This window comes from Lutjanus erythropterus, chromosome 19, assembly GCF_056507025.1.
Source record: "Lutjanus erythropterus isolate fLutEry1 chromosome 19, fLutEry1.hap2, whole genome shotgun sequence".
NCBI lineage: Eukaryota > Metazoa > Chordata > Actinopteri > Lutjaniformes > Lutjanidae > Lutjanus > Lutjanus erythropterus.
In genome coordinates, this window is record NC_139335.1 from 30,870,854 (window position 1) to 30,898,248 (window position 27,395).

The 27,395-nt window shown below is 40.5% G+C and overlaps 1 protein-coding gene across 1 annotated transcript; it reads right to left on the reverse strand.

The window, feature by feature from the left end:
• Positions 1 to 2,597: 2,597 nt before the first annotated feature.
• Positions 2,598 to 25,796, reverse strand: gna13b (guanine nucleotide binding protein (G protein), alpha 13b). The gene is made up of 5 exons (XM_084743780.1): positions 25,423 to 25,796; positions 12,522 to 12,751; positions 9,412 to 9,462; positions 5,450 to 5,650; positions 2,598 to 3,477 (listed from the first exon to the last, which is right to left on the reverse strand). Exons 1-5 carry the CDS (start codon positions 25,703 to 25,705, stop codon positions 3,106 to 3,108), a joined length of 1,137 nt encoding a protein of 378 aa, XP_084599906.1. The 5' UTR covers positions 25,706 to 25,796; the 3' UTR covers positions 2,598 to 3,105.
• Positions 25,797 to 27,395: the final 1,599 nt, after the last annotated feature.

Consider the following 27,395-nt stretch of genomic DNA (forward strand, 5'->3'; position numbering starts at 1 on the left):
AAGATGTAGCACACCAAGCATATTAAAGGGACAGTTTGGAATTTCTGAAGTGTGGTTGCATGAGATATTTATCCATTGTCAGTGTTATTACCTACAGTAGACACACAAAGTACTGCTGCAGAAAGGGTCAGCTGCAAAACTTACTTTAGACACCTAAAAAATATCAGTTTAAGTGTACACTATTTCAGAGTATCTTCACCACTTTTTGACAGGAACCTGCTGTTAGATAAGCCAGATAACACTTTCTCCAACCAACCAGACTACATCAGCAAAATGAGTAACTTTAATTTTGCAGAACACAGGAATAGCTGGTCTACCACCGCCTTGATCTGTTATTTAGTGTTACTGCGGGACTCTTCTGGAATATTGTACAAAGGAGGGGTCAGTTTTGATCTGCCGAGGAAGGCTGTAACAGAACCGGATCGATGTGTGTGTAAAAAGGTAAGCCAGCAAGGTGATACAGGAGGCTGCTGAGTTTGTGACTATGTTCTGTAAATTCTGTACTTATACTCCCTTTTTAAGCAGGGAGAGCAAATGGACAATTTTGACAGTCCTGACAGGCGAGTAGAGAAATCCTCACAGATCATCACACAAGGCGATCTTTTTAACTTTCGCAGAAGAAGAGACGGTCCATTTATCCAGGAACACATAAGCTTTATGAGGTTAAAAGCTTTGTGTGTGATTAGAGAAGAGCAGATGAGCAGAATCACACCTCTTTTGGTTCTGAGATTGCCGGCATACTGTGTAAAAGGCCACGCCACAGCGGCTTGGTTCAGAGTAAATACACAAAACCGCCTTAAAGACGAGCCCTTGTTGTGCCAATATTGCGGGACCTGTGTTAAAAAAGGGCTGCTAACACACACAACCTAACAGATCAAGGCAGCAGTAGACTAGCAACTCTCATATTCTGTGAGGTAACGTGTCAACGGAGTGCTCTGGAGGGAGTGATACTTTGCTTGGTGGTTTTTTTTAGAAAAGTCTGACAGCAAGGTAAAGAGGTGACCTTGTCCACAGCAGGACATTGCTTAGCTTCCTACACCAGTACTCCTGCTGCTTCACCAAAATGGAGTTGTGTCCACCGCCATCTACTCTACCTAATACACTGACTATGCATAGGTTATCTCATTCAACCCCACTTCAAAAAAATGTAAACTTTCATTTTAAGGTCCTGCGGATGAAAACCCAGCATTTCCTGATTTTTCAGCTTTATAATAAAAGCTGTTAAATAACAAAATAACAGGGGACTTTATACAAAACCAAAGACGTTTATCCAACACTTTATAGATGCTTGACTCACATGTCGTCAGTTAAAGACCACATGTTCATACCACTTGCACATGGGGTCAGTTCATCCAAATGGTTCAAATATGGTCCTGGTTGAAGATGGCCAGAGTTCTATTCTTCTCTGCTACCACTTAGAGAGAAAAGACGCCATGAAATCTGTCGTTTGACTCGTGTGGAGGGGCAGGGAGTGCTGAGAGTTCTGGTTGGCTTCAAATCCTAAATAAGTGGTTCACAATGTGCCCTGAGAAACAGCAAAATACAACATGTCACTCTGAACCCTGCACTAGCTATCCTTATAGCACGGTGTTTAATTCTACAAGTGGTCTATGTGTTTGTGTCGGTGCTCTCTTACACGCCCCCCCTCCCCTTCAATTAACTGTAACAGAGTCCATCAGCAGTCACAAATCCACAAAGTGTAAACCCCTATAAAATATAAGTTAAAGAAAAATGCATAGGTACATACAGTATATTCATATATTAGAAAAAGAAACAAAATGATTAGAAAACTAGAATTACGTGGGCTTGGGAACAGGAATCCCTATTTCTCTCTCTCTCTCTCTCTCTCTCTGTGTGTGTGAGCCCTGTTCTTTCCTGTTCCACTGCCCTTGGAGGAAATCCACACCCCAGCCCAGTGATGTCATCACTATGCGCCAGTGAAGAGCAGATGTAAAACCAGAGACCAAACAAAGGCAGTTCTGAAAAGGAAGTAGAGCCTGACCGATATATCAGCTGGCCGATATTATCTGCCCGATATCGCCTATAACAGCAATATTGCTACAATTTTATTATTATTATTATTATTCTTGGTTTGTTTTACATTATATAATGCAGATTGTTCTTTTTTGGCTTTTATTTTCCAAAAATCATTGCAAAAATGTGTGTTAATGTATATTAAAGCCAGACAGATATAGCAGATATTATTGGCCTGATGTATCTGAACTAAATCAGTGTCGGTGTACATGTTGTCTAATATTTTTATACAGAACAAAATGAAGTTTGTTTTTAAGTTTTAGTTTTACAGGCAACATTATATGTTTATCTGATCCTTTTTCTTAATTCAAGTTGTTCTATTTTGACTAGATCGGCAACAATTAATTGAATAATCAATTATTAATCGATTATTAAATTGATTGCCAATTCTTTTGATAGCTCTTTAATTGGTCTGAGTATAAAGAATATTGGCCAAACATCCAGTATTGGTCAGGCTCTATAAAGAAGGCAACACCTGGTAACAGACGCTAAGGAAGCTGGCGCCTGCAGGCAGCTCTGACAGCTACCCGAAAATGACAATTTAAAATAAGCCCCTCCCCCTCCCCCTCCCCCTCCCTAGCAACAGTGGTCAGAGCACCATAGAAACGACAGACAGTGTGTAGATGTGAATTAGAGAAACACGTAGGAAGTATTATATAATAGGAAGTAAATATCATCAGAGATGTTGGGGGTCCACTGAATGGTGTGGACGGGGGCAGGGAGTGGGGGTTAGCGGTCATTTACAGTGGTTTCAGGGGTCAGAGGGTGGGGCTGGGGCTCTGAGCCAAAGGTGGCTGTTATAAGTCACAGTGAACGAGCTCAGTAAGGCAGAGAGCAAGCGTGGGGGAATGGCGGTAGTAGTGGTGGCTTTAATACACAGTCAAAGTTCAAAAGTGAGGAGCGGCTCAAAGTCAAGGAAGGAGGACGTATGGGTGGAGGGACATGACCTGATACCCTCACAGGCTGACGGCAGCGGGTGGGTAAGGAAAAAAAGGCACCCTGACACCCACTCTGTCTGCCTCCACCCAGCCCTCCTTCTCCTCCTCGTCTTCCTCCTCGTGGTCAGTCCCCTCACTGCAACATCAGCTGCTTGAGGTTATCGTGCAGGATGGTGTCCTTGACGTCACGGAACACCAGCCGGATGTTCTCAGTGTTGATGGCTGTGGTGAAGTGGTGGTACAGCGGCTTCTGCTGCTGCTCGCGGCGCTTTTTGCGAAAGCACTCCACCAGGAAGCGCTGGACGTCCGCCAGACTCGTGGGGTCGCCCGAGAACTCAGGGAAATAGTCTTTGATGGAGACCTGCTTCACCTTCTCTTCCAGCAGGTCCGTCTTGTTCAGGAACAGGATGATGGAGACGTTGCTGAACACCCGGTTGTTGACGATGGTCTCAAAGATGTTGAGGGACTCGCTCAGCCGGTTGGTCTGCCGGTCCTCCATCAGCACCTGCGAGTGTGACAATGCAGATATGTGTACTGGCGTCAAAGGTCACTGTGACAGAATGTGACTGGTATGACCAGCAGGTTGTTTTAAAGGGACAGTTCACTTCAAAACACAGAATTTTCTCTGGTTTGTAGTTCTATTTAGTTGTCTATACTGTTTTGGTGTTAGTTGCTGTGTTTAGGAGATAAGCCATAGAAATTTCTGCCTTCTCACCAATATAATGGAACTAGACAGCACTCGCCTTGTGGTGCTAAAAAGTGCTAAAAATATATTTGAACAACTCATCACTGTTTCTCTTCAAAATCCTATTTAGCCTCATTATACTGGAGAGACGGCAGACATCTCTATGGTTATTATCTCCAAAAGTCTGCAGCTCACACCAAAACCATACAGGTGCACTACAGGCCAGGGGGGGAAATATGTAGTTTTGATTCTGGGGGGAACTGTTCCTTTAGCTGTGCTCAGCACAATGACTATGTTACATGCACACCAATTTTCCATATTTCCAAGAAGGTGCTTGAACAAATGGATCAGGGAGACTGTGTTTGCAGGGCCTTTTTTTTTTGCAACACAAAGAAGAAAATGACTCGAGTAGTTCCAGATATTCCTCCTTTCCAAAATCAGAGTATGCACAGCTGCATGCAAACAAGAATGTTTTCATTAACTGTTTTAACAGATTTGTAGGGATATTATCTTTTTTGGAATAAGGTAAAAAAAACTGTATATCTTGTGCATGTAAATATAGTCAGTTATGTTATGACAGATGTAGAGAAAGTTTATATGATATCAAGTGGATATCTTTCAACGTTACAGTCTTTGTAGTATAAAATCCCTGTTCTTGCTACTGTTCCTCCACTGCTGCTAAACAGAGAAAAACAAAGAGGGAATTAACTGTGGAGGATATCCACTTGATTTGTCTCATTCAGCCAGCTGAAGCCTCTTTAGCTTGAGCTGAACCTTAGAATGCATCTTCACACTGAAGGAAGACTGCTGATCTTTCCCCCATCACTTACATTGGAAGAGCATCAGGAGGACATCTCCTACCGGCCAGTATGAAAATTAGAAACAACAGGATGGAAAATCTGTTTCATCAAGGACGTGCACAATTAGCCTTAGTTAACTAAATTAACATTTGTACAGCACGTGCAGACACAATGTCTAAGATGTTACTCAGATTCCTGCACTAATTTGGTTGTTGAAGAGTGTGCACAGATTCAACTGGTTCTTAAATATTTTTAGAAAATATTGCAAATATTGATGAATTAACTGTTCACAATTTTGACTGACAGATCCAAAAAACTATGAATCTATCCTTTAACAACATATGTGGTGCTTCCCACAGATCCTTGTGACACTTTGTAATTAGGTTGTGTTTCCACTGAACTTTACAAACCACAATGTTTTGCTGGTACGTCCTCAAAAAGGCAACAGTGACACCACCACCATCTCCACTGTTCTTCTTTTTTTAGAGTAGTGATTGTCTTGGTTGGTGCATAGGCAGCAGTCACATGATGCTTATTGTTGTTGTGTTTATGACAAATCATTTCATAGCACTGCAGCTAATCTCTGAAAGTACCTGGAACTTGAATTTATATGACCTCCAGAGCAGTGCCCAAATTTAGTTCCAGGAACTCAGGCAGAGAAAAGTGGAAATAAAAGGCTGAGGGCTGTGTGCTGTGTCACATTCTTTCGTTCCTGTAGTTGAAATTGGCTGTAAAGTCCATTTACTGTCCCTACTGTGTTCCCGCCATATCTGTGAAACCGTGCATGAAATTTTTGAGACACTTAAGGAACTTTAGCTGGATCCTTTTCCTCCTTGTTAATACACAACTAAGGCTCCTGAATTCTGCTGTTGTAAAGTGTGATGATGAGTTTCTCTAAATCTGTGATGCTCTTGAATTTAATGATCTGTTTCTGCACCATTGAGGAGTTCTACACCCAGCGTCAGTGTCTGTGTGGTTTCCGGCTGGCTCACCTGGTCGTACTCAGAGGAGGAGACGAGAAAGAGGATGGAAGTGACAGAGTCGAAGCACTCGAACCAACGCCGCCTCTCGGAGCGCTGACCGCCCACGTCCACCATCTTGAAGGGCACGTTCTTGATCTCAAAGTCGTACTCGTGGATGCCCTTAGTGGGCTTTCTGGCCAGGAGGATGTCCTGTTGACTGGGGAGGTAGTCCTGCAAGCACATTATCACATTGATCATTATTTTTGACCGTTTTTTTAAAACAGATTTCAGTATCAGTAAGTCTGACTTTTTAATGCCGCCGTTTAATTTTTTAGTTTTGTAATAAAACTAAACATTAATTATGACAATACAGGCATACTCCTGAGTAAATACACATATTCACTTCAAATGATAAGTAAAGCAAAATGACAACTAGTTGATTTAAAGAACATTTGTCAAAATAAATTTATTAGTATGAAAAAAAAAACTGTCCTCAGTAATATTAATCACACTTGATGAAACAGTCTGAAATTAGGCTTCATTGAGGTAAAATTCCCAGGTTCTGTGCTGACACTCTGTAGAAGAGGATTGTATTGTTGTGGTTCTCTGTTTCATAGTTTATAAATGGATTTTAAATAAACAGGTAAATGCCATCCTGTCTCATTAGTCTGCTGTCAAAATGAATTTCAACTTCCTCATGTAGATATGTTGGCGCATTTGACAATTATTTACCCTGAAAATGTTTCCTACACGTTGTTTAGCCCATGGATCTTCAACATACTAGCACACACTAACATGAAGCTAGAGGTGTAAGGTAGGTGTTCTTCCATCTCTGTCCCCTTATCCTTTTCTCTATCAGCCTGTTGTCTGTGTCTACTCTAAATTGAGATGTCCCTGACATGACCAGATCAGGGATGCGATTTGCCTCTGATCGGGGGGTTTGTCTGTGATCTTAAGAATTTGTCAGGGAGTGGGAGATCAGGGCTAAAATTGCATAGTGTGGCCTTGGCTATAGGGACATCCCTGTTTAACACTCTGCATTCCTGAAATAGCACAGTGCATAAACAACTGTGGGACTACAGGAGAGTGTGTGTATGTATGTGTGTGTGTGTGTGTGTGTGTGTGTGTGTGTGTGTGTGTGTGTGTGTGTGTGTGTGTGTGTGTGTGTGTGTGTGTGTGAGAGAGAGAGTGGGACTGGTATAGTTCTCCTATTATGACAATAAGACTATAAAACCCAGGCAAATGAAACAAATGTATTGGGGCCATATATGATCAAGAAATATTATCAATCATGTTTGACTCTGTGTGTGTGTGTGTGTGTGTGTGTGTGTGTGTGTGTGTGTGTGTGTGTGTCAGTCACTGTGCTCTGGCTACACCAGATCCAAATTTCTAACATTCCAGAGGTGATGACTCATCGCTGACATTGACCATGCTGCTGTGTGCGTGGCCACACACAAACACACTCACAAATAACGGATATTTTCCCAAAGATCCCCCCTTTCTTCAAACCCCCCCCCCCACCCTCCGGTGCTCCAAATGCACTGTGGGTGTGTGTTCATACACAGCAGGAAAAGAAACATCATGCATCGGAAACGCAGCAGTGAGAAAGCATACCAACAATGTTTTCTGGGTTACTTCCCTTGGGAAGCACTTAGGTCACGTCACATTCATCTACAGCCTCGTCTATTAAAGTTACTTTATCTGGTTATCTGGGATGTTAGTATCACTCACACAGCAGTCTGCAGGCAGAGGGCGTGGCATTTAACTCCCCGGGGACAGTGAACAATGAAGCAAGTTTTTGCAGGGCAAAGCTCATTTAAATGGGTAAATGAAGTTTAATCCTGTTTGTTAACTCTTGGACATTAACCTGTTTATGATTTAAAGTTACGGGGAAAACACATATCTTTCATAACAAGTTCAGTGCTGGTGCTGTGACTGAAATCATAGAGTAATCAGAGTTTCTCTGGTCTCCTGCACACACATGAGCTGAGAGAAACAACACTCTCTTGTTTGAAGGGGAGAAAAGAGGGTTGTCATGGGCTGGCTGCGGCCGCTGAGACGTCACTGCAGCCTGCTTGGAGGCGGATCAGACTTGCTTAGGCCCCACTCCACAGTAGGTCCATCTTGGGTGCGACACAAGTGGTAATGAAAATGCAAATGAAAAATGTCAATGAAAAATGACTCGGCGCAGCCAAAAGAGCCAGTGGAAAAGCCCCAAAGGTTGCAGTATCAGTATGAGACATGATCAAGTAGTATCAAGCCATCCCTAGTACCAGGTGCCACATTGGTTATGATAGATTTAATATGTGATGTCATTAACAATAATCCTCCTCCATGTGCAGCACAGTCCACACTTTTGAACATTTAGTCCCGTCAGCCATTACTGGAGAGCGCAGAATGTAAACGCACACTTATGCAAAGTCAAATGCAATCACCTGATGCTGGCTGCTTTGTCATCATCAGGGGACAGTTAGGAGTTTGAATGGCAGTTATGTTAGAATGAATGAATTCACGTTACATAACATAAATACTGTTAGCAGCACAAATCAGGAACCGGCTCACACCTGAGTTCATTAGACTGCATCAACAGATGTGGTCTGCATCCTCCTCTACAACCAAAAGAACCATTTTGGCCCCCCAAAATATATATATATAAAATGTCTGGAGTTCTAATTATTAAATTTCATATTTTTTCTCATTTATTTTCTAGATCTAGGGGGACTCAAGACTAGTCATCAGCACAATTTAGAGGAACAGGCAATAAACAGACTGTGATGGACAATTTAGTCAACAAAATATTACATTACATTAACATTTTTTAATTTCAGTGTACAGATTTTTACAACTGGAGAATTTAAGAAGAACTTTAGGCCTACAACCATTCTAAATAAAAATTTAAATATTGAAAGGTGGCCTGGTAGCTCAGTTGGTAGTCAGCCCATGTACTGAGGCTGTTAGTCCTCGGCGGCAGCTGAGGGTTTGACTCCTGCCAATGCCCCTTTGCTGCATGTCATTCACCCACTCTCTCTCCTTTTCCTGTCATATCTTCAGATGTCCTATGAAATTAAGGGCAGAAAAGCCCCAAATAGTATATATATTTTTTTAAAAAAAGGAAAAAAATATTAATTTTCATATAATTTTTGGAGGCGAGCCATGGGAGAGGAGCAAAAGAGCTGCATGCTGCTCTGGATCCCTGGCTGAGAGGAACTCAGGCCCACCACACAGGAGCCTGAGGTACATGTTCATAGATACAAGCTCATCACTCTAGTTCTAACTTTGTACTTCGATTCGGGGCTCTGGAGGTAGAGTGGGACCGCCACATGTCGAAGTGTCCTTGGGCAAGATACTGAACCCCAAATTTCCCTAATGAGTGTTCCATTGGGGCAATTTGCTGTGAATGTATGGGTGATTGTGTGAGCAAGTTGGTAAATGTGACGAATAGTTGTGAAAACTTTGTTTATGTCATCACATAGACTGCTGCATTTACATACTCTCTTCACATGAAGAACCACAATGGAACAAACAGACTTTATTGCATCATCCTGGACATTTTGTAGTTGCAAGTGATTTAATGTCCTCTTTATTTTGTCAAATGACCTTTTAGTTTTGACCACATATTCCAAGTTATTAAAGATTGTATCAGTGTTAGGGACACTTCTAACTGATGACAGGTGTCAAACCGATTGACATTTACTTCTTCCGTTGAGAATAATTTCCCTTGTTTCTTAGAAAAGGCATTGATTGGCCAATAGGAACTTGGGTGGGGGCTGGTACAGAGAGAGCAGGGAAACTTTTGCCTAACTTACTGCTTAATTTAGTGAGTGTATACTGGAACAAAACAGTGTGGAGACCTGACTGAGGACAGGAAGACAACAGTTTCACTTCTCTTTTCAACTAACTAGCTGAGTGCTATCACACCCATCTGCAATCTGCCATCCTGCCTGCTGGGGATCTGTGACTGGCGGAGCCTCTGCAGTGCGGGTGGGACTTACCGACTGTCCAAGCTTGTCCAAATTGTCCAGGAAATACTTGACTGACTCCCCCTGAGAGAAAGGCAGAGAGAGACAAGAAAGAGAAAGAATTCTGAATTGAATCTTACTTCAAGTCATATTTCACATGGCTACAATGCACTTGAATGTCAATATGGAAATGAGCTACATCACTTTTTCATGTGATACCACACCCTTCACCACCACTGAGAGGGAAACTAACTCAATATGACTGTTCTGAATGTGAAGAGCTGTGATACAGTAAACACCAGTGTCACAATCAGGTTACAAGAGCAGACTTTTCATTAATGATTAATCTAATACTTATTTTGTTGATGAATTATTGAATTGTTTGCCAAATAGTGAAAATTGCTCTTCATAATTCCCCACAGGCCTTGGTGACAGCTTCAAATGTCTTGTTTTGTTCAACCAAGAGTCTAAAACCCAAAGTTATTCAGTTTAATATTGTAGAAGATTAAGAAAACCAGAAAATGCTTTTATCTGTGTACAGGAACCAGAACATTGTTGCCATTTTTTTGATGATACTAGAGCTACAACGATTAATCGATTATTAAATAAAATAATAAATTAAATTAGATTAACTATAGACTAGTTTGATAATCGACTAATCGCTCTGAGGATTAAAAAAAAGAAAAAGTCAAGATTCTCCGATTTTAAATGTGCATATTTTCTGGATTCTTCTATGGCAGTAAACTGAATATTTTTGGGTTGAGCACAAAAACAAAAACATTTGAAAACGTCATCTGACTGACATTTTTCACCATTTTCTGATATTTTATTGACCAAACAACAAATCAATTATTTGAGAAAGTAATCAACACATTAATCAATAATGAAAATAATCATTGTAGCCCTAGATAATAGCAGTTTTGATGTTCATGTGTTAACAATTTGCCATATCATGACATTGCAACATGCTGATATGTTTCCAGCTGACCCTGTTCAGCAGTAACAAACATGGCTGAAAGTGAAAGCAGGCTGCTGCTGGCTCCATTTTGGAGGAGCTTTTCCACAAACGTTTGATTGTGTGGAAGTGGTTTGATCACATTAACCTTTAGAAGACAAAGAAGAGAGGCCCTACAGCAAAGGCCACATACCCTGTCAACTAGTGCCTGGTCACGAAACACGGCAAGGAGTGAACCACCACACCATGTTTCAGATAGGTTGATGGATAATAAAAATACACATAAAATCAGCCCCACATGTTTTTCAGTTGATGTTGATGGACTGTGTTTTAGTTCACACTCAGTCACAGCTGTCAACATCTGTAAAGCTTATTTTAATTCATGCTCCAGAGCCTTGGACTTGTGTACTGCTGTCCTCAAACCATTGTGGGAGACTGTAGAATTGCGGCTTATGGCATTCAGATGTGCTGCAGATAGTGCTAATAGACGGCCCTCGTGTCCCATGATGCACTGCAGAGACTTTAAGTTTGTTCTACTATGTTCCAAAATGCAAATATTACGTTTTGTTAGTGTTTGTAAAGTGTAGTGTTGGGCAGGAATGGATTACTCAGTAATATTACTGCAATATATCACTTCACTCTGTTAGAAGTAGTGTAAGCGATTACATTTTCCAAAGAGTGATTATATTACAGTTACTAATCCACGTGACTCAGAGTTCCTGGATTATTTTTTGACCTTGGTAGGATATCTTATGATGTGTACATGCAGCAGGTCAGGGCAGGTCACATCAGCTGCTAGCCAAAAAGCTGAATGAAGAAAAAAGTCATTATTAGTCTCTGCACTGTTTAACAATCACCAGCTCTGGTTTGGTTGAAAATAAATCCTTAATCCACTGTGTTAGATGTGAAAATATTGTGGCTCCCTGCTGCCTCTTTGACGCCCAACCTCCCTCTCACTTCTCTCCACTTCATGCCTGTCCTGTCCCCCACCTGCTGTGTCCAACATCCCCAGAGTCAGAGTCCTGAACAGAACTATGTATATCAGATCAGTACTGTATTCCCTGTTGTCAAGCTGCTCCCTACTGGTGTTGGACTGTGTTCGGTCCCGGATCGGCTGTGTTCCTTGAGAGGCTGCTGAGCCCAGTTCAGTTTCTGGTTCCTGGTTCAGTAAACATAAACTCTCCCCTTGTCTAGTCGGGCCAGACCCAAATCACGTGAGAGCCTTTAGCTACATAGCTAACTGAACTAAGGGCAGCTAGGAGGCTAGCTACAGCCAACAGAGAGTATAGTGAGCAGCAATTACTCTGGTGATACAATGCTCCCTGTTTGTTTGGAGTCAACTTTGGCAGGAAGACATATATTCCATGCTGCTCCTTCAACTTTGAGTGAATATACATCAATGTCATCATGCAGAAACCCATGTCATATGGGGGAAAAAAGTTTATAACATGGCTTGAAAAACAGCCTTTTGACCCAAAAACCTACATATTTAGACTGATATTTGAATGTTTGGAATGATATAAAAACCTCAAAAATCCAAAAACGAATGTGGTCGCCCTCTGATGTGGTGATTCACAGCACGGTGGTATAACTGCTACTAAACTGAAGAGCAGCATCACACAATTTACCTTGTTTCCTTTCCGCAGGAAATGCCCCCACACCAAGCATCATTTTGTCACAAGAATTGACGTCTAGACATGATGGCTTCTAAACAAAAACATCACAGAATGATCTGTGGTAACACTGGAAAGACTAACTGAATCTCAGCTGCTCTAAACAGATGCGTGGCGAGCTCATTTCCCTGCAGGACAGTTACAGATCATTTTCCTGTGAGCATGTCGCTGACAGACCACAATCTAAACTTGTGGACAGCAGTGAGGGAGAGATGGAGGAAGGAAGGGCGTGGCGAGGCAGAGGGACAGAGAGTGGAGAGAGAAGCAGCCCTTCTTTAGCTCGTCTGTGTCTGACTGTGTGCGCCTGGCAGCTGCAGTTCTGCTCCATCGAATGTGAGGAGGAGCCTTTATCTCTTACTGTCAATGCTCTTCTGTACACTCAGAGCCCCTCAACATGCTCACGAGAGGCAAGAGCACACTTCATGGATGTCAAACTATGCAACAAACACTTGTGCTCTAGAGCGATACATGAAACAAGTTGCTTAGGGCGCACGTTGGTAAACACCTTTACTCACCAGCTGGAACTCTCGCCGGCGGTCATAGGCGTTCTGGATGCCCTCGTCGGCCCACAGGGCCCGGATGGAGGGCAGGTAGTGCTGGAAAACTTTATGTTCCACCATGCCGTGACCTTGGGCCATTGCCGACCGGGTGTCAAACGCCATCATGGTGTCTCCATGCTGCTGGTTGGACGGTTGGCCCCATGGGATGTGTAGCTTCTCTCGAGCATCTACCAACACTCGAATACCTGAAGCAGGAGAGAATCACCAGTCAGAATTGTATTCTAGTCGAGTCCGTCCATCTTTACAGATTCCATTACAGCTAAGGTTTCTGTACACCAAGGATGTCATGAGAACTCTTTGGTAACAAGTTGATGCCAAAAACAACATGAAGGCACAGTTTTTTTATAGTACTTACTGTGACATCAAATTAGGTATTGAGAATCCAGAAATTCACTAGTGTTGGTATTGACTACTAAATTTCTGGTACGGTGACATCCCTGATGATTCAAGTCAATTCAATTTTATTTTATTTGTTTAGCAAGTGACGGTCTAGTGATGGTGGTGGATATACACAAGTAAAATGACAAACAATCTGTGCAATTATAGACAGTCACTGAACATCCACATCACATGCAAACACAGTTATAATTTGACATCATGGATGTCAACCCATGCACAAACACTACCACCATGCTTCCAGACTACCCGAATGCTAAGGCAACATATTACAGGATTACTGCAGGCTTTCTTAAGCTGTTCTAGCCCAGGAGCCCATATTTAGGCTCCAAATTCTCATGACTCCAGCAATTAGACAGTAGCTCAGTTGTCATTTGAGCGAATGAAAAATTGAATATGTACACATTTCTTGCCAAGAGCATACATACAGTAAGTAATTTATGAAGAAATAACTCCATGTAAAAAATCATATCACAAAACCCTAACAACAATGTAGATCAGCCTAATTTTGCATCTGCAACAATCAGTATGGTAACATAACTCACATCCCTGCCTGTGATCATCTGACATACACCTATGTAAGGCTATGCAATTAATCGCAATATTATCAAACTTGCCATATGGCCAAGTGCCATATCCAAATCACAATTTTTTTGAAAAAGTAAAATTGTGTGAGGAAACAGCATCATAATGAGGTGCTGTGGTAGTGCAGAGATGCCCTGGCATAAAAATCTTGTTCTCCATATGAAAGTAAATGTGTTTTGGTACAGAGCCCAACATCATCATGATTTTATGACTTTTTTCAGTAAAAATGATAACTGTAATGAAAAATAATTATCATTCCCACTAATTGTACTGCATATCACAATCACTATTTCAGTCAAAATAATCGCAATATGTTTTTTTTTAACCATATTAATCAGCTCTACATCTACAAGCTGAGGCTTGAAACAAAGTTAGCCAACCAGCTATACTGACATAACACACCAGAGCACTGGTCAGCAAATGACTCTGTTTGTTTGTTCATTTATAATCACACACAGAACTGATAACCTCATGAATTTGGAACATAAAGCTTTTGTGTTCCTGAAAAAATGAACTGTCACTTCTTCTGCTACAAATAATAATAAAAAACTGCCTTGTGTGATGATCTGTGGGGAGGATTTCTCTACTCCTGTCTGTGCGTGTCTGCTTGATGCGTGCAGCTCTGTGTCAGCATTGTACAAAGTGTCCGCTTGTCTCCCTCTGCTTAAAACAGCTGACAAATATGTGGCGTGAGTACAGAATTTAAAGAACACAGCCACAAACTGCAGTGAACATGTAACTCTGCAGCGTCCTGAACCACTGTGCCGGCTTGCCCTTTTACACAGAGGTCCATCTGGCTCTGTTATAGCTCTGTTACCGCCTCCCTTGGCAGACCAGAGACGGAACTAAACTGACCCTCCCCATTCTGCTTCCATACCTTTTTCACAGACAATGAGGTGGGATGAAGGTGAAATATTCCCGCCTTAAACAGGCTGTGTGAAAGGAAGTACTGATAAATGCCAACAAATGCTCATTTAGATTTAGCTCCAGTGTCTGACCCTGGCAGTCCACTGAGCAGAGATGAGCAGTGAGCTGAGGCGGTGAGTTTACATTGCTGCTCTGTGAACTCTGCTTCACCCCTTCAAACAAGCCTGCTCTGACAATGCGCTATGTTCCTTGGCAGTCCCCAACATGTGGGTTAATCCAGCTGTCTGCAGGGCGTGTGTGTGTGTGAGCTGACAGCTCAAGGGTGAGTATGTTGAGTCTGTCTACATATCCTCAATTTCTCTGCAGAGAGACACAGCTTTCATGCTCTTTCCCATCTTTGCCTTGGACGGGACAACACATGAGCAGACAAATTCTTTTGTCTTTTGCAGCTGGGGACAGATAACAGGATGCCAAACCAAACCAAACACTTTATACTAACATGCAACTATTTTACTGTGCACACTCACAAGAAGGACTGCGAAATAAAACAATAAGAATAGCAATAAGAAAATAGTTTGGTAACTATTTGGTAACACTTTGATGGATTAAAGGTCCAGTGTGTCAGATTTATGGGAATTTATGGGCAGAAAATGGCAGAAATGGAATATAATGTATAAACTATGAAAACTAGTTTATAATCAACTAAAATTATGAATCACTGCATTTTCGTTACCTTATAATGAGCAGGCACAGTAGCCCAGAACAGACAAACCAAACACCAACTCCAGATACAGCCTTTAAGTGTTTTTTGTGGCCACTGCAGGTTCTCCTACACGCTTGGAAGAGGAGAGTGAGGCAACATGTTTGCAATATGCAAGCTCACCGCTAGATGCCACTAAATCATACACAGTGGTTCTTTAAAAGCAAACCACAATAAAGCGTCTGACGAATACGCCCAAGCTCATAAACAGCCTGGCATATCCCTTAATAATGGAGCGTGCTACAAGTGACACACCTGAACTGCCAGTCATTTAAGAGCTGGGTTGTTCAGCTGCACCATCAGCATGTGACAATAAAGAAACAGCATGGAGTGACAAAGTAAGTGCAGACGAGAGGAAATTGTGAACAAAAAGGGACAAAAAGTTGGACAATTATCAATGGGAGAAATCCGGAGGGAACTTGGAGTAGAACTGGGTAGGCCTAGACCTCGCTGGAGGGATTACATATCCCATCTGCCCTGGTAACACCGTGGGTTCCCCCAGGAAAAGCTGGAAAACATTGGTGGGGAGAGATGCACCTGGAATACCCTGCTGTCTCAGTGACCCCATCCCGGGTAAACGGAAGAAGAGGGATGGACACAGTTGTGTGCAAACTGTGCAGGAACACCAACCCAACCAAAAGCTTAGCAATTTTCTTTCCTTAGCATATATAACATGTTTAGGGCTGGGGTGATTAGCCCACAAATCAACATCACTCATACAGAAATTCGGCAATTTACATAACAGCTGCGGCTGGTCAGAGCATGGATTCACCCGGAGAACCGAGCGATCTGTCCTTGCTGCAGCAGCAGCAGTGAGACAGCTTTAAGCTAAACATATTGTCAGTCACCACATACATGATCAATAAGTGTTGACATCAACTGATAAGAAACTTATCTGTTGTGGAAAATTCACTATATTTCTCAGCCCTACTCATGAGACCCAGACTAACGGTCTGGAGCCACAGCCTACATGATTTCACTCAATGGAGACGAAAGTGACGGCTTGTAATCAGTTGCTCTTCCTGTATTTTTAAAGACACACAGAGTCTTTACACTGCAACTCTAAACTGAGATTTCGGGAAGTCAGCGGGCCAAACAGTGGGGGGGTAATCTGTACGGAACAATGATGATCTGTTACACCACAGCAAACATTAAGTTAATACTCTTGTTTTGAACCAAACACTTCTGCTTCATTAAATATCTGTAACCCTGAATTCACACACAAATCAGCAGCAGCCAATAGAAAATTTTTGAGTGAACAAGCAGGTGAGGTGATCATGAAACTAAATTGCCAAGAGTTGTTTCTCAGAGACCAAATTTTGCACTAGTCAAAAGCCAAATGCTGGTGTCAAATATGCAAGTGGCTATAGGGCTGCGTATCAGCACTGAATTTCTTTAAGGTATCGACCAAAATAACTCAGTACCAAGCAGTAAACAAAATTCTGTAGACAAAAAATACCTGCATCTATCCTTTTTGTACCTAGATCTAGAAAAACATTACTGTTCATTAGGTTTTACTCATAGCCAATCACTGCAAGCATTCTTCAGTTTAATTCGACGTGTGATTGGTCCACTACAGCCGCAGTTACAACCCATACAGTCTGCAGCGTGGTGAAGTCAACCAGCGTATTTGATGAAGTAGGCGGCTCAGTAGGCTGAGATGCCACCAAACGAATTGAAAGTATGGATATACTACACTAGAGCTGCCACAATTAATCAATGAAACTATTATTAATCCATTATTAAATGAATCACCAACTAATGTGATAATTGTTTAACTGGTTTGAGTAATTCCTTATTTTCTGGTTTCTTTACTCCTCTCTGACAGTACACTTAACAACTTTGACTTGTGGACAAAACAAGACATTTGAGGACGTCATCTTCCACCACTGTCTTAAATTTTATAGACCAAATGACTAATCCATGAATGGGAAAATTGATAGAGATATTAATCAATATATAAATTAATGGTTACAGGTAAAACATGAAAAATAGGTCCAAACATACTGAAGTATGTGTATGTACTTCTGTTTGCACCTACAAGACAGGTTTGTGACAAGTTAAATTAATCAGTTAATTGTTTTGAGTAACTTTTTAATTTAAAAAATAAAAAGTAAATCTCTGATTACAGCTTCTTCAATGTGAATATGAAACGTGCTCTTCTCTGACAGGAAAGTAAATATCTTTGGGTTATGGACAAAACAAGACATTTGAGGACCTCATCTTGGGCTCTGGGACTACGCAACAAATCAATTAATCGAGGAAATGATCGACGGATATATCAATGACAATTATTGTTAGTTGCGGCCCTATACTATACCCATGTGGTGTCTGACAAAAATATTTATTTCATATATAATTCATAGACTTAGTTCATTAGTTTCCAGTCACATGATGGGCTGTGTGGTGCTCACCGGTGGTCTCAGTGCACCCCCATGTCTTTCGCTCTGGCAGGCATAGGTCCAGCTGTGCAGTGCTTGCATGAATTTTGCATTTATGGCTGCAACTAATTATCATTTATTAAGCTGTTGATTTTTTTTTTCCAATTATTCAATTAATTGTTGAAATGAAATGAAATGTCAGAAATGGTGAAAAATGTCAATCAGTGTTTGCCAAAGCCCAAGATGACATCCTTGAATGTCTTGTTTTACCCACAACCCAAACATTTTCTCTACACAAACTAAATCACTGGACACTTGTGTTTTTTATTTACCCACAGCAGTTCATCACCGCAGTACTTCATGGTGGATGATTTCACCACAGCATAACACATCAAATCACTAATGACAGCATGTATCTCCTTACAACCTCTCGGCTACAACACAGAATAACACGTGTAAGCCGTATATCTGTCACTGCCTCCAATGCATGTTAACAAAACTCCCCTCAGCCCCAACTGATTTAACACTAACGTATACTGAAATGACACAGTTTCCTTTTCAGTTGAAACACGTCAGTCACTTCCCCCTGACTGAAGCTGAGCAAGCCTTTCCAGCCTCACACAGCATCACACTTCCCTGTTTGCTCTCATTCAGAGGGAGTTTACGTCTAACTGCCCCCCTACAACCAACCCCTGTGACATCATGGAAGTACAAACAGAAGCTCCTCTCTCTGGTAAGTCATTGCCTAATTGTTATTCACCTCACTCCGTGCAGAGCCAATCACCTCCGAGCTCAGGCGAACTCTGCACTGCTGTCTCCCTCAACATTTGAAAAGTCTAACTGCAAGTCTGACATCTCAAAACACTCTATAAACTCCTTGTAATGCCATCACAAAGGTACCCATACTATAGAAGGTACATATGCATGATATGGATTTTTTTCAGTCAATATCAATAACAGATAATTACCTGCCTCTCATGCCGATAAGATCACTGATAATTTTACATTTTTAAAAATAAGATCATAAAAGCTGAAGTTTATGCACAACTAGATGGTAAGAAGATGTAGCAAGCGATGGATGATTTAATATTCCACAGCTCTGACCCAACCAACTAAATCTATCTGACATCATGATTACAAGTGAACAAAGGCAAGTGAAAACAAACAAACAAACAAACAAACAAACAAACAAACAAACAAACAAAAGAAAACAAGTGGCTCATTGCCTAATTGGGCAAGTGAGTCACAAGTCTGTTTGTCCCAAATTCTTGCCCCTATACAAATTGTTTTTATAAAAAGCATTAATTGATATGCAATGCTGCAATGTCAGTTTTAAAAGTCCAAGGTGATTTCTTTAAATGTGCCAATTTGTTAGTCTAAAATCCAAAGATATTCAGTTTGTTGCGGTAATATACAAAGAACATCATGAAATCTCCAGATTTGACAAGACATAGAGTGAAAAAAGGAAATGAATATGGTTTATGTAGGGTAAATACATGAACAAGAGTTTGCTGATGCTATCATGCTAACATTTATGTCACTAAAAATCAACCTGAACCCTTTTTCAAGTTGCTTCCCCAGTTATTGTTAATGATTGATGTTAATTGTGGGCTGTGGGCTGTGAACTTTTTTTCAGCCTCTGAAGGGGAGAAAACGTTTGGAACCCACTGGTGGAGCCTAATCTATATCTGAAATTATACATAACATCTGAAAGACCAGCTTTAAACAGAATGAATAGACACAAAAAAAAATAAGTATCCTGTGTTCCTCTGGAAACAATGACTAAGTTGACCTAATAAAAGTACAACAATTCAAGTAACAAAATGTGGTTCTACACACTTCTCGACTGATGATTGCAATCATTGATATTTATGATTGCTGGATGATGTTGTTTTGCCAAGGTCTCTGCATCGGCGCCGCCAATATGCAGAGAAAGTGGCCTCATTTATTAATGGTGTGGGGACCTTTTGGTACCTCTACCGCTACGACGCAATGATAAAATGATTGCTGATGCATCTTAATGTGTCAAAATTGTACTGGGTAGATTTTATTTACTGACTCTATCTGCAGTTGCTCACGTTCAGCCACCCTCACCAAAACTCAAGAAGCAGTCTAGTTTAGAAGTAAATATGGCACATGTTACATTCAAGGGTGGGACTCCTTTTGTCCAATTTGCTTCTTGATTGAATGAATAGAAAAGGTGGCACAATTTTCAGCCTCTTGCTTCAGTTCCACTGAAATACAATATGAAACATAACTGGCACAACCTTTTTATCTTAAAAAGTTCACTGTATTAATTAATGAATTACTCAATTTGAAAGTAGGGCTGCAACTTAAGATTACATTGATGGTCGATTAATCGGGTTGATTATTTTCTTGATTACTCGATCAATACTCAATATCGCCTATAAAATGTCAGAAAATGGTGACAAATGTCAATCAGTGTTGCCCGAAGTCCGAGATGACGTCCTCAAATGTCTTGTTTTGCTCAAAGTCCAAAGATATTCAGTTTACTGTCAGAGAGGAGTAAAGAAACCATAAAATATTCACATTTAAGAAACTGAAATCAGAAAATTTGAACATTTTTTCCTTACATAAACCAATTAATCGATTATGAAAATAGTTAAGAATTTATTAATTGATGCAGCTCTATTTGAAAGCATCATAAAATCTCGTGCCTGTATGAGAATAAGAAAACATGGAGCAGGCGGGGTTAACATTATGTCTCCAACAGTGGAAAACAGCCTCTCTGCTGCACTGTTAGCTCAGAGCAATTGATGAAAATCAATTTTTGATATTTGTTAATCAATTCAGAATCTTCCATGTCTGCTCAGAGAAATTAAGTCATGCAGCAAATTGAACAATGTGTGTACATACTAACAATATGCGCGATCAGTGGACTACACGATCAAACGTCACCACCCTTGCTAGTCAGCACCGGAAATACTAGTCAATATCAATATTTCATTCATGCACGATGCCAGTTAACTATTGCCTCTAAGATGTTGTGCTGCTGCCCGCCCCCCTTGCCATACACCGTAAGTGTGTTTGCTCTGATGGCCCAGGCAACCCTGGATGTTTATATCAGAAAAGTCGCACAGATGGCAGCTTGTAAAACCAGTGCTGTTTGGCAGTGTTTTACTCTAGAAAATTAAAATAATGTTGAATGTGAATAAAGTGGTATATAACCACTCAACTGGAGCAACATTTAACCAAATTCAGCACAGACACGAATATTAACCTGCAGGCAGGGCAGTTGCTGCTGCTAGCACTACTAATGTTAACCACACTGTTTGTCAGTGTTTTTTTTCAGACAGCATTTATCAATTAATGAATTCTGCTCAATTTCAACTGCTTTCTGAATGTTTTCTTAGTGGTAGACTGGCTGACTAGTCTAAATTAAATTTTGTGTTCAATCAAGAGCGAAATTAGTCAACAGGAATAGTAATAATAGTAATGCAGTTATGGCAAAATTCAAGAATAGGCTTCAGCCACAAATGAGTCATCACATCCACTGACCTTATTTCAAAACTATAACTTAGTTACCTATTTTTGTTCCAACTGGCTCTGAGGTGACAGAGATGACAATTTTTCATTGCAGCACAAAAGTGTCAAAAAACAAATGATCAACCGCAGAAAGTGACTGGAGAAATGATTTTAAACACCTAATGTATCAGTGATATGTTCTCTGTCTCAGATCTTCATGCTCACATTTACGAAGCTGAAATCCACTTCAAGTGGACCCATTCAGTTATTTCTGGTTTTGTGTTTGGGTGGCACAGTGTGGAGGCTGTAAGCGATGATGGAGACAACAATCATGTGTTTGATGACACTCTGTGATGATTCCATGTTCCCACCAACAGACCTCTAGCTTGTAGCTGGCTCAAAGTACATGTCTAGAAATAAATCAGAATGATAAATATGACTGTGCTACTTAAAAATAGATTATATTAACATCGGCAAGATATGCAATCATATTCATGATAATTAATCTGCCACCAACAAGTTCCCCTTCAGAAAAAACCCACAGGGAAGAATGATACCAACCCATGTGATGCCTGGCATCATCACAGTGTCAGGCTGACGTATTAATGACAACTTTGATTGAAATGTTTGGGTATGAATGTGTAGCAGCAACTCTCTTCACACTGTTTAGAGGTAGCCAGAGTAACCACTTTTACTGTGTTTAATGCACTTAAACACACCACATAGTTAGTCTTGTTTACATTTGTTTCTGTTGACAACAGTAGGAGTATGAAATGTCATCATAGCTCAGAAATATTATGTGTTCCAGCAGTCACTACTAAACTGTTAGGCAGCAGAAATCATTTACCTAAAATACAGATTAATAACAGCAGCTGTCCTGTCAAATCAGCTGTACTGACAAGTTACAAAGTAAGAAAAGAGAACATTAGAAGTAACAAAAGTTTGTACAGTCACTAAGCTTCTGTGAAGTCTTCTGAATCAGCTGCAAACGTGTATTTGGGCATGTAAAACACAAAAAACACTCTAAACTATTATTATGAATGTGTCTCACATCTGAAATGTTTCCAGTTGACAAAGACATCAATAGAGATGCACTGATTTCAACTTTCTTGGCCGATTCTGATTTCCGATTTTTTTTTTAAGCGTCTGACTTGCCGTTTACGATTCCAATTTTCAGTCTAAGAACTATAATTGACAGCATTTTTTGCAACTTTTCTTGTAAAACTAAATAGGACATTAATGATAAAACACTGACCATTAAATAACTTTGACATTTTCTCTAAAAGTGCTCCAGGTTAAAGCCAGGATTAATTACATTATTATATTAATATTATGTACTAGACGGAACGCGATCTTGTGAGATTTCACAGGGCACAATTTCACGTGATCTTGTGTGGAAGCAGATGTAAACAAACTGGAAACTGACGCTGTGCAACAGTTTACTGTAGTAAAACTGTGCAGTGAGAAAAACAGGAGGAAAAGTTAAACAAGTCTGGATGAGAAAATGTTCGAGGACGTGCGTCGACACAGGTTGTTGATTCTTCGGCCAGAACAGGAGGTGAGATTTGAACTGTCAGTCTCTGAACAGCAGTCTGCTGCTGGCTAACATTAGCCTGAAGAGCTAGAAAGTGTACTGCCGTTTGGTGACAGTGTCAGATGTTCTGTCTCGTTGTAGTCTGTCTGTCTTCTCTTCATCCTGTTCTTCGAGTCTGTGGCTAACACTGACTTCATACAAGCATGTGTCTGAGCGTCTGCGCGTCTGCTGCCATGATCAGCACTGTGGTGGGTGTAACATTACGGTCAGCATCTGTTGCCTGCATGACGTGACCATCGTGCAGAGCATGTGAGCAAATATGACCGGCACAGAATTATTAAGTATTCAACAAAAAACTAAACCTGCGGGTAAAAAAAAATACCAGATCGAGATGTAACAATTTCCAACTTCATTTGACATTTGAAGTTGCGCAAACAAAGGTAAGTCAAGACTAGGCCTGGGTATTTGTATTCAATACCTATAAAAAGTTTTTTTCTAAGTTTTTGTTTACTTTCCTGTTTTGGGTTGGAATTGGGCGTGTTTGTACCCAGAGATTTATTACAAAAATTATGCAACTAATTCCACAAATCAATCATAAAAATCCATGTCAGTTGCTATGTGGATACAACAAAACCTCTCTGCTCCTGCTGCTCTCTGAGTCTGAGCAACTCAACAACATTATATCATTCCTTTAACAAAAAAACAACAACAGTGATTTAATCTGGCTGAAATCAATATCAGTTTAAGTGCATGCTATATTTAGAACATTTTCCATGCTTTATTTTGCTGTTACATAGCCTTTACCAACGGCAAACTGAAGCTGCCGTCTGTGCCATCCTTACAACCATGGACAGAAACATGCATTTTCCCTAACAGGACACAGGAGTTGTTAGTTCAGACCCAAACAGTTGTGTTAAAACACCAAAGTCAAACAATAACTCAAACTAACTAACCAACACAAACTGCAAATCTCCTGTGTCCTACAAGGTAAAAATACTTTCTCTGTCCATGGAGGTTGTGAAGAGAGACAGCAGGTTCAGTTCCCTGTTGGAAAACAAACAAAGTCAGGGAACATGCAGGGAGCATTAAGTGGTCCTTTGTTTAGGTGCTAAAATACATTTTGCTGCTTACACAGTGGTCCACAGTAGTACATTTATTAGCTTCCATGTTGGGACAAACGGTCTAAACAGCAAAATGAGCCGTTTGTGAATCCAGATTTTCTAATAGTTATGAACATTTATGTTCATTCAGATCTCTGAGGATGCTCAATGAGGAACTAAACTTTGATATCAAATATGGACTTTTACTGTTTCAAAAAAAATATTATTTGTATTGTTTTACTTGCAGCCAATCACTACTACTGTTCTTCACAAAGAAGGGCCTTTGAAAAAAGGTAATGAATGAAGTTCTCTATTGGTATTGGTATCAGTTTAAGTGTACTGGTACTGCTATTGTAAGTATTTAAACGATACCCAGCCCTAGTCAAGGCTCTGTCGTTAAATTGGCTTTACATTTGGTGAAGCGCACAATATGACTTGTTTAGCACTTGGAACTCAAAGCTTACGACTGAGCACCTGACTCGGGGCTTGGCTGTCTTCAGTGCAAAGACTTGAGGTGTAGGGTGCTTTCACGCCTAAAAGTCTGGATGCAGGTCCGAACTAAGGCTCATTTTTTTTAAAGACACTGTTTACATTTGGTCTGGTTAATTTTGATTTCACAATGCAGTTATCCAAGTGGACGCAAGAACTTCACATGTCATGTCGTCTTTGTCTATGTGGGCTTGTGTATTTCTACATGTGACACTGATTGCTTTGTAGACAGGCATGCATCTAATGTTGCGTGTATATAATTCGGCAGGTAGCCTGACCACAGTGGAGAGAGATGAATGAACAGATTCATATCGCTGTCTGCATAATACTGTTATAATGGCACTACTACCAGCAGACACACTCACATTTTTATGAGTTTTTTCCCAGTTGAATCTTTATAAAGTAGTGAGACAAGATGTCAATTAAACATACGGTCTCCTCCTGTCCCCATCTGATGTCGTAACTTCCTGTAATTGGTCCAAATGTCCGAACCATCCAAAAACTGTTTTCACACTACAAATAAACTGCACCATGGTTCAGTTTGACCCGGACCGAGACTCCCTCTTCTCACCGGACCAACGTCTAGCCTTTTGTTCCGGACTGTGGTCCGAGGGAGGTTGCAAGCCTGTAACTGGTGGTCCAGACCAAACTGTAAAGTCTGAAAGTCCAGAATAAACGAGGTAGAAGTGAAAACACCCTTACTTGTGACTTGCAAAACAAAGACTTGGTGCCACCTCTGGAGTGAGCACCCGGAGGAGTGTTCAGTCCTGCTGTAGCTCAGGTAGAAACGACTTGATGATAGGTAAGTTTACAGTAAACAGGTACATTTCTCAAAGGATTTTGGTGTCATGTTCTCTCAATACACGACTCAGTGGTATGTTTCTGTGCTAACAGCAGCCATGGGGGAAACGCTAGGACAATGTCAAACCATTGTGTACGTACTGTGTGGCTTATCGTTGACAAAGAAACAAATTTATGCTATCCGAGATGCTCTGAATGAACACACAGACTGACCCCACTGCACGCCCTCAGTCCCACCGTGGACACAAACACTAACATGGGCGTTTCTTGGCTTAACCAGCTAACCACACTAGCTTTGTCTAACAGGAGAAGTGCCCCTCCAGTCCAGCTGCAGCTAGCATGGCCACCAACTTCACACTCAATACTGTTTACAGCCTAAAATAGGTGACCAATACAGAGGTCAAAAACAAGCCGCCTTCAACAAATGACATACATTGTGTGCTCAGTTTAACCTTACCTTTTATAACATTACTAAAAATCGTAGCTCTGAAATCTTCTTTGGCCTTCTGATCGAAGTCCTGCCCGTGGATAATGCGCATCTGCTTGAGGAAAGTGGACTTGCCGCTCTCGCCTGCTCCCAGTAATAGGATCTTTACTAGCCTTTTTACATAAGTCTTATCTCGGTTAATACACTTATCTATCTCTTTAGATTTCCGCAGCTGCTCTACCTCGCCGCTCGTGAGCAGACAGTTAGGAAAACATACAGATAAGACGGAGCGGGACGGCAGGAAATCCGCCATCTTTGAAACAACTTCATCGATACAGGCAGCGAGGAGAGGAGGGCCGAGCTCACCCCTGCGCTGCTGCGTTCAGGGCTCGTAGGAATCCACTTCACCGCAACTATCACCTCAACTTAAACCACTGTAGTTTACAGCAGGGGCTCTCATCCTTTTGTAACTGAAGACCCGCCTCTGATTGTTACAAACATCAGAGGACTACCTTCTCAAATAAATATATAATCCTCCATGGTGTAGGCACTGTGGAAAAAAAAAACTTCCATCATGGTATATGTAACTTTATATCACAGTAACAGTATATACCACAATACAGAAATTGTTCTGTAAATTCGGTTGTAAAAAAATAAATAAATAAATAAAATAACCATACCAAACATTTTCATCTTTTATTTGGAGCTTCCATAGAAACAAAAACTACCTCATGAGAAGACACTGAGTTAAAAACAAACGACTCAAAACAGTAAAACTAACATTATTTCTCTCAAAATCGAAGTCTTCTCTATTAAAGATGCATTACAGCCACCAACTGTCACTCTTACATCACATGAAAATGTTGTAAAGAGTCTTGCTGCCCAAATGAAATTTTATTGTCATAACAAGATATTTTCAATTTATAATGAGATATTTTCACGATATTACAACATACAAACTCAATCACTTTCTAAAAAGAAAGTTTAACACAAAATAAAGGCTTAAAAGGCCCTCTATTTATTTTTTTATAAACATAAAATATGTCATGTTATAATGTAATAACTGAAATTGTTACATCACATTATAATAATATAAATTATCATATTATAATATGAAATGTTTCATGTTTTAACAAGATAAATAGTTGTTATGAATACAATCTCTTTTGTCTGTCATATCATGTATTCATGGTTAGAAGGCGTAGGTTATGTACTTTAATATAAAAATAGCTGTTTTTCCAAAGTACTTGAACGTTACACAATTGAGAGGTACAGTGGCGGGCGAGGCGCGCTCACGATAAAGTACATGAGCGCGCCCACGCTTCAATGTTTGGGCGGGTCGCGGAGATTCCTGTAGCAACATCTCCCTCAGCAGGTTTCTCATTCACATATTTCAAAACAGCTTGTGCTCTAGACTGTGTGGAGGGAAACACACAGACAGAAACGATGGTTTTACTATCAGATGAAAAGTAAATCAAAAACTTGCACAAACCACTTCATAACATTAGGGCCCAGCTGTTCTGGGGCCCCCAAACATCATGTCAGTTACAATCCAGCCATAGTCATAACAAGTTACAAATTAAAGGCATAATTAACCTATTATTATGACTTCATAATCGTGAGTTAGCAAGACAGAGGCATGACGTGCAGGTATAATAATTATTTAGGAAACTATATTTTGCCACATAGTATCTTATATAGAGGTAGCAAAAGTACACACATTCTTTACTTAAGTAGAAGTACAGATACTTGTGTATAAAAAAAGGTAAAAGTAGAAGTATGGATTCGACTTCTTTACGTAAGTAAAAGTGAAAAGTACAGGCTCTGAAATGTACTCAAAAAAGTAACATATATTATATTGTTTTTCATCCTGCTACGTCTTTTTTGTGTTGTTATATCTTTTATGTTTTTTGTCATTATGTCTTTTTTCTCCTGTTACGTCTTTTCTGATGTCTTTTTTGTCTTTTTCATCTTGTTATGTATCTTTTTCATGTTATGCTGTT

Coding starts and splice junctions, on each gene's coding strand:
- gna13b (XM_084743780.1), bottom strand. CDS start 25,705: ATGGCGGATTTCCTGCCGTCCCGCTCCGTCTTATCTGTATGTTTTCCT. Junction 12,752..25,422: donor TTTTAGTAATGTTATAAAAG/GTAAGGTTAAAC, acceptor CTCCTGCTTCAG/GTATTCGAGTGTTGGTAGAT. Junction 5,651..9,411: donor TGGACAAGCTTGGACAGTCG/GTAAGTCCCACC, acceptor ATGTGCTTGCAG/GACTACCTCCCCAGTCAACA.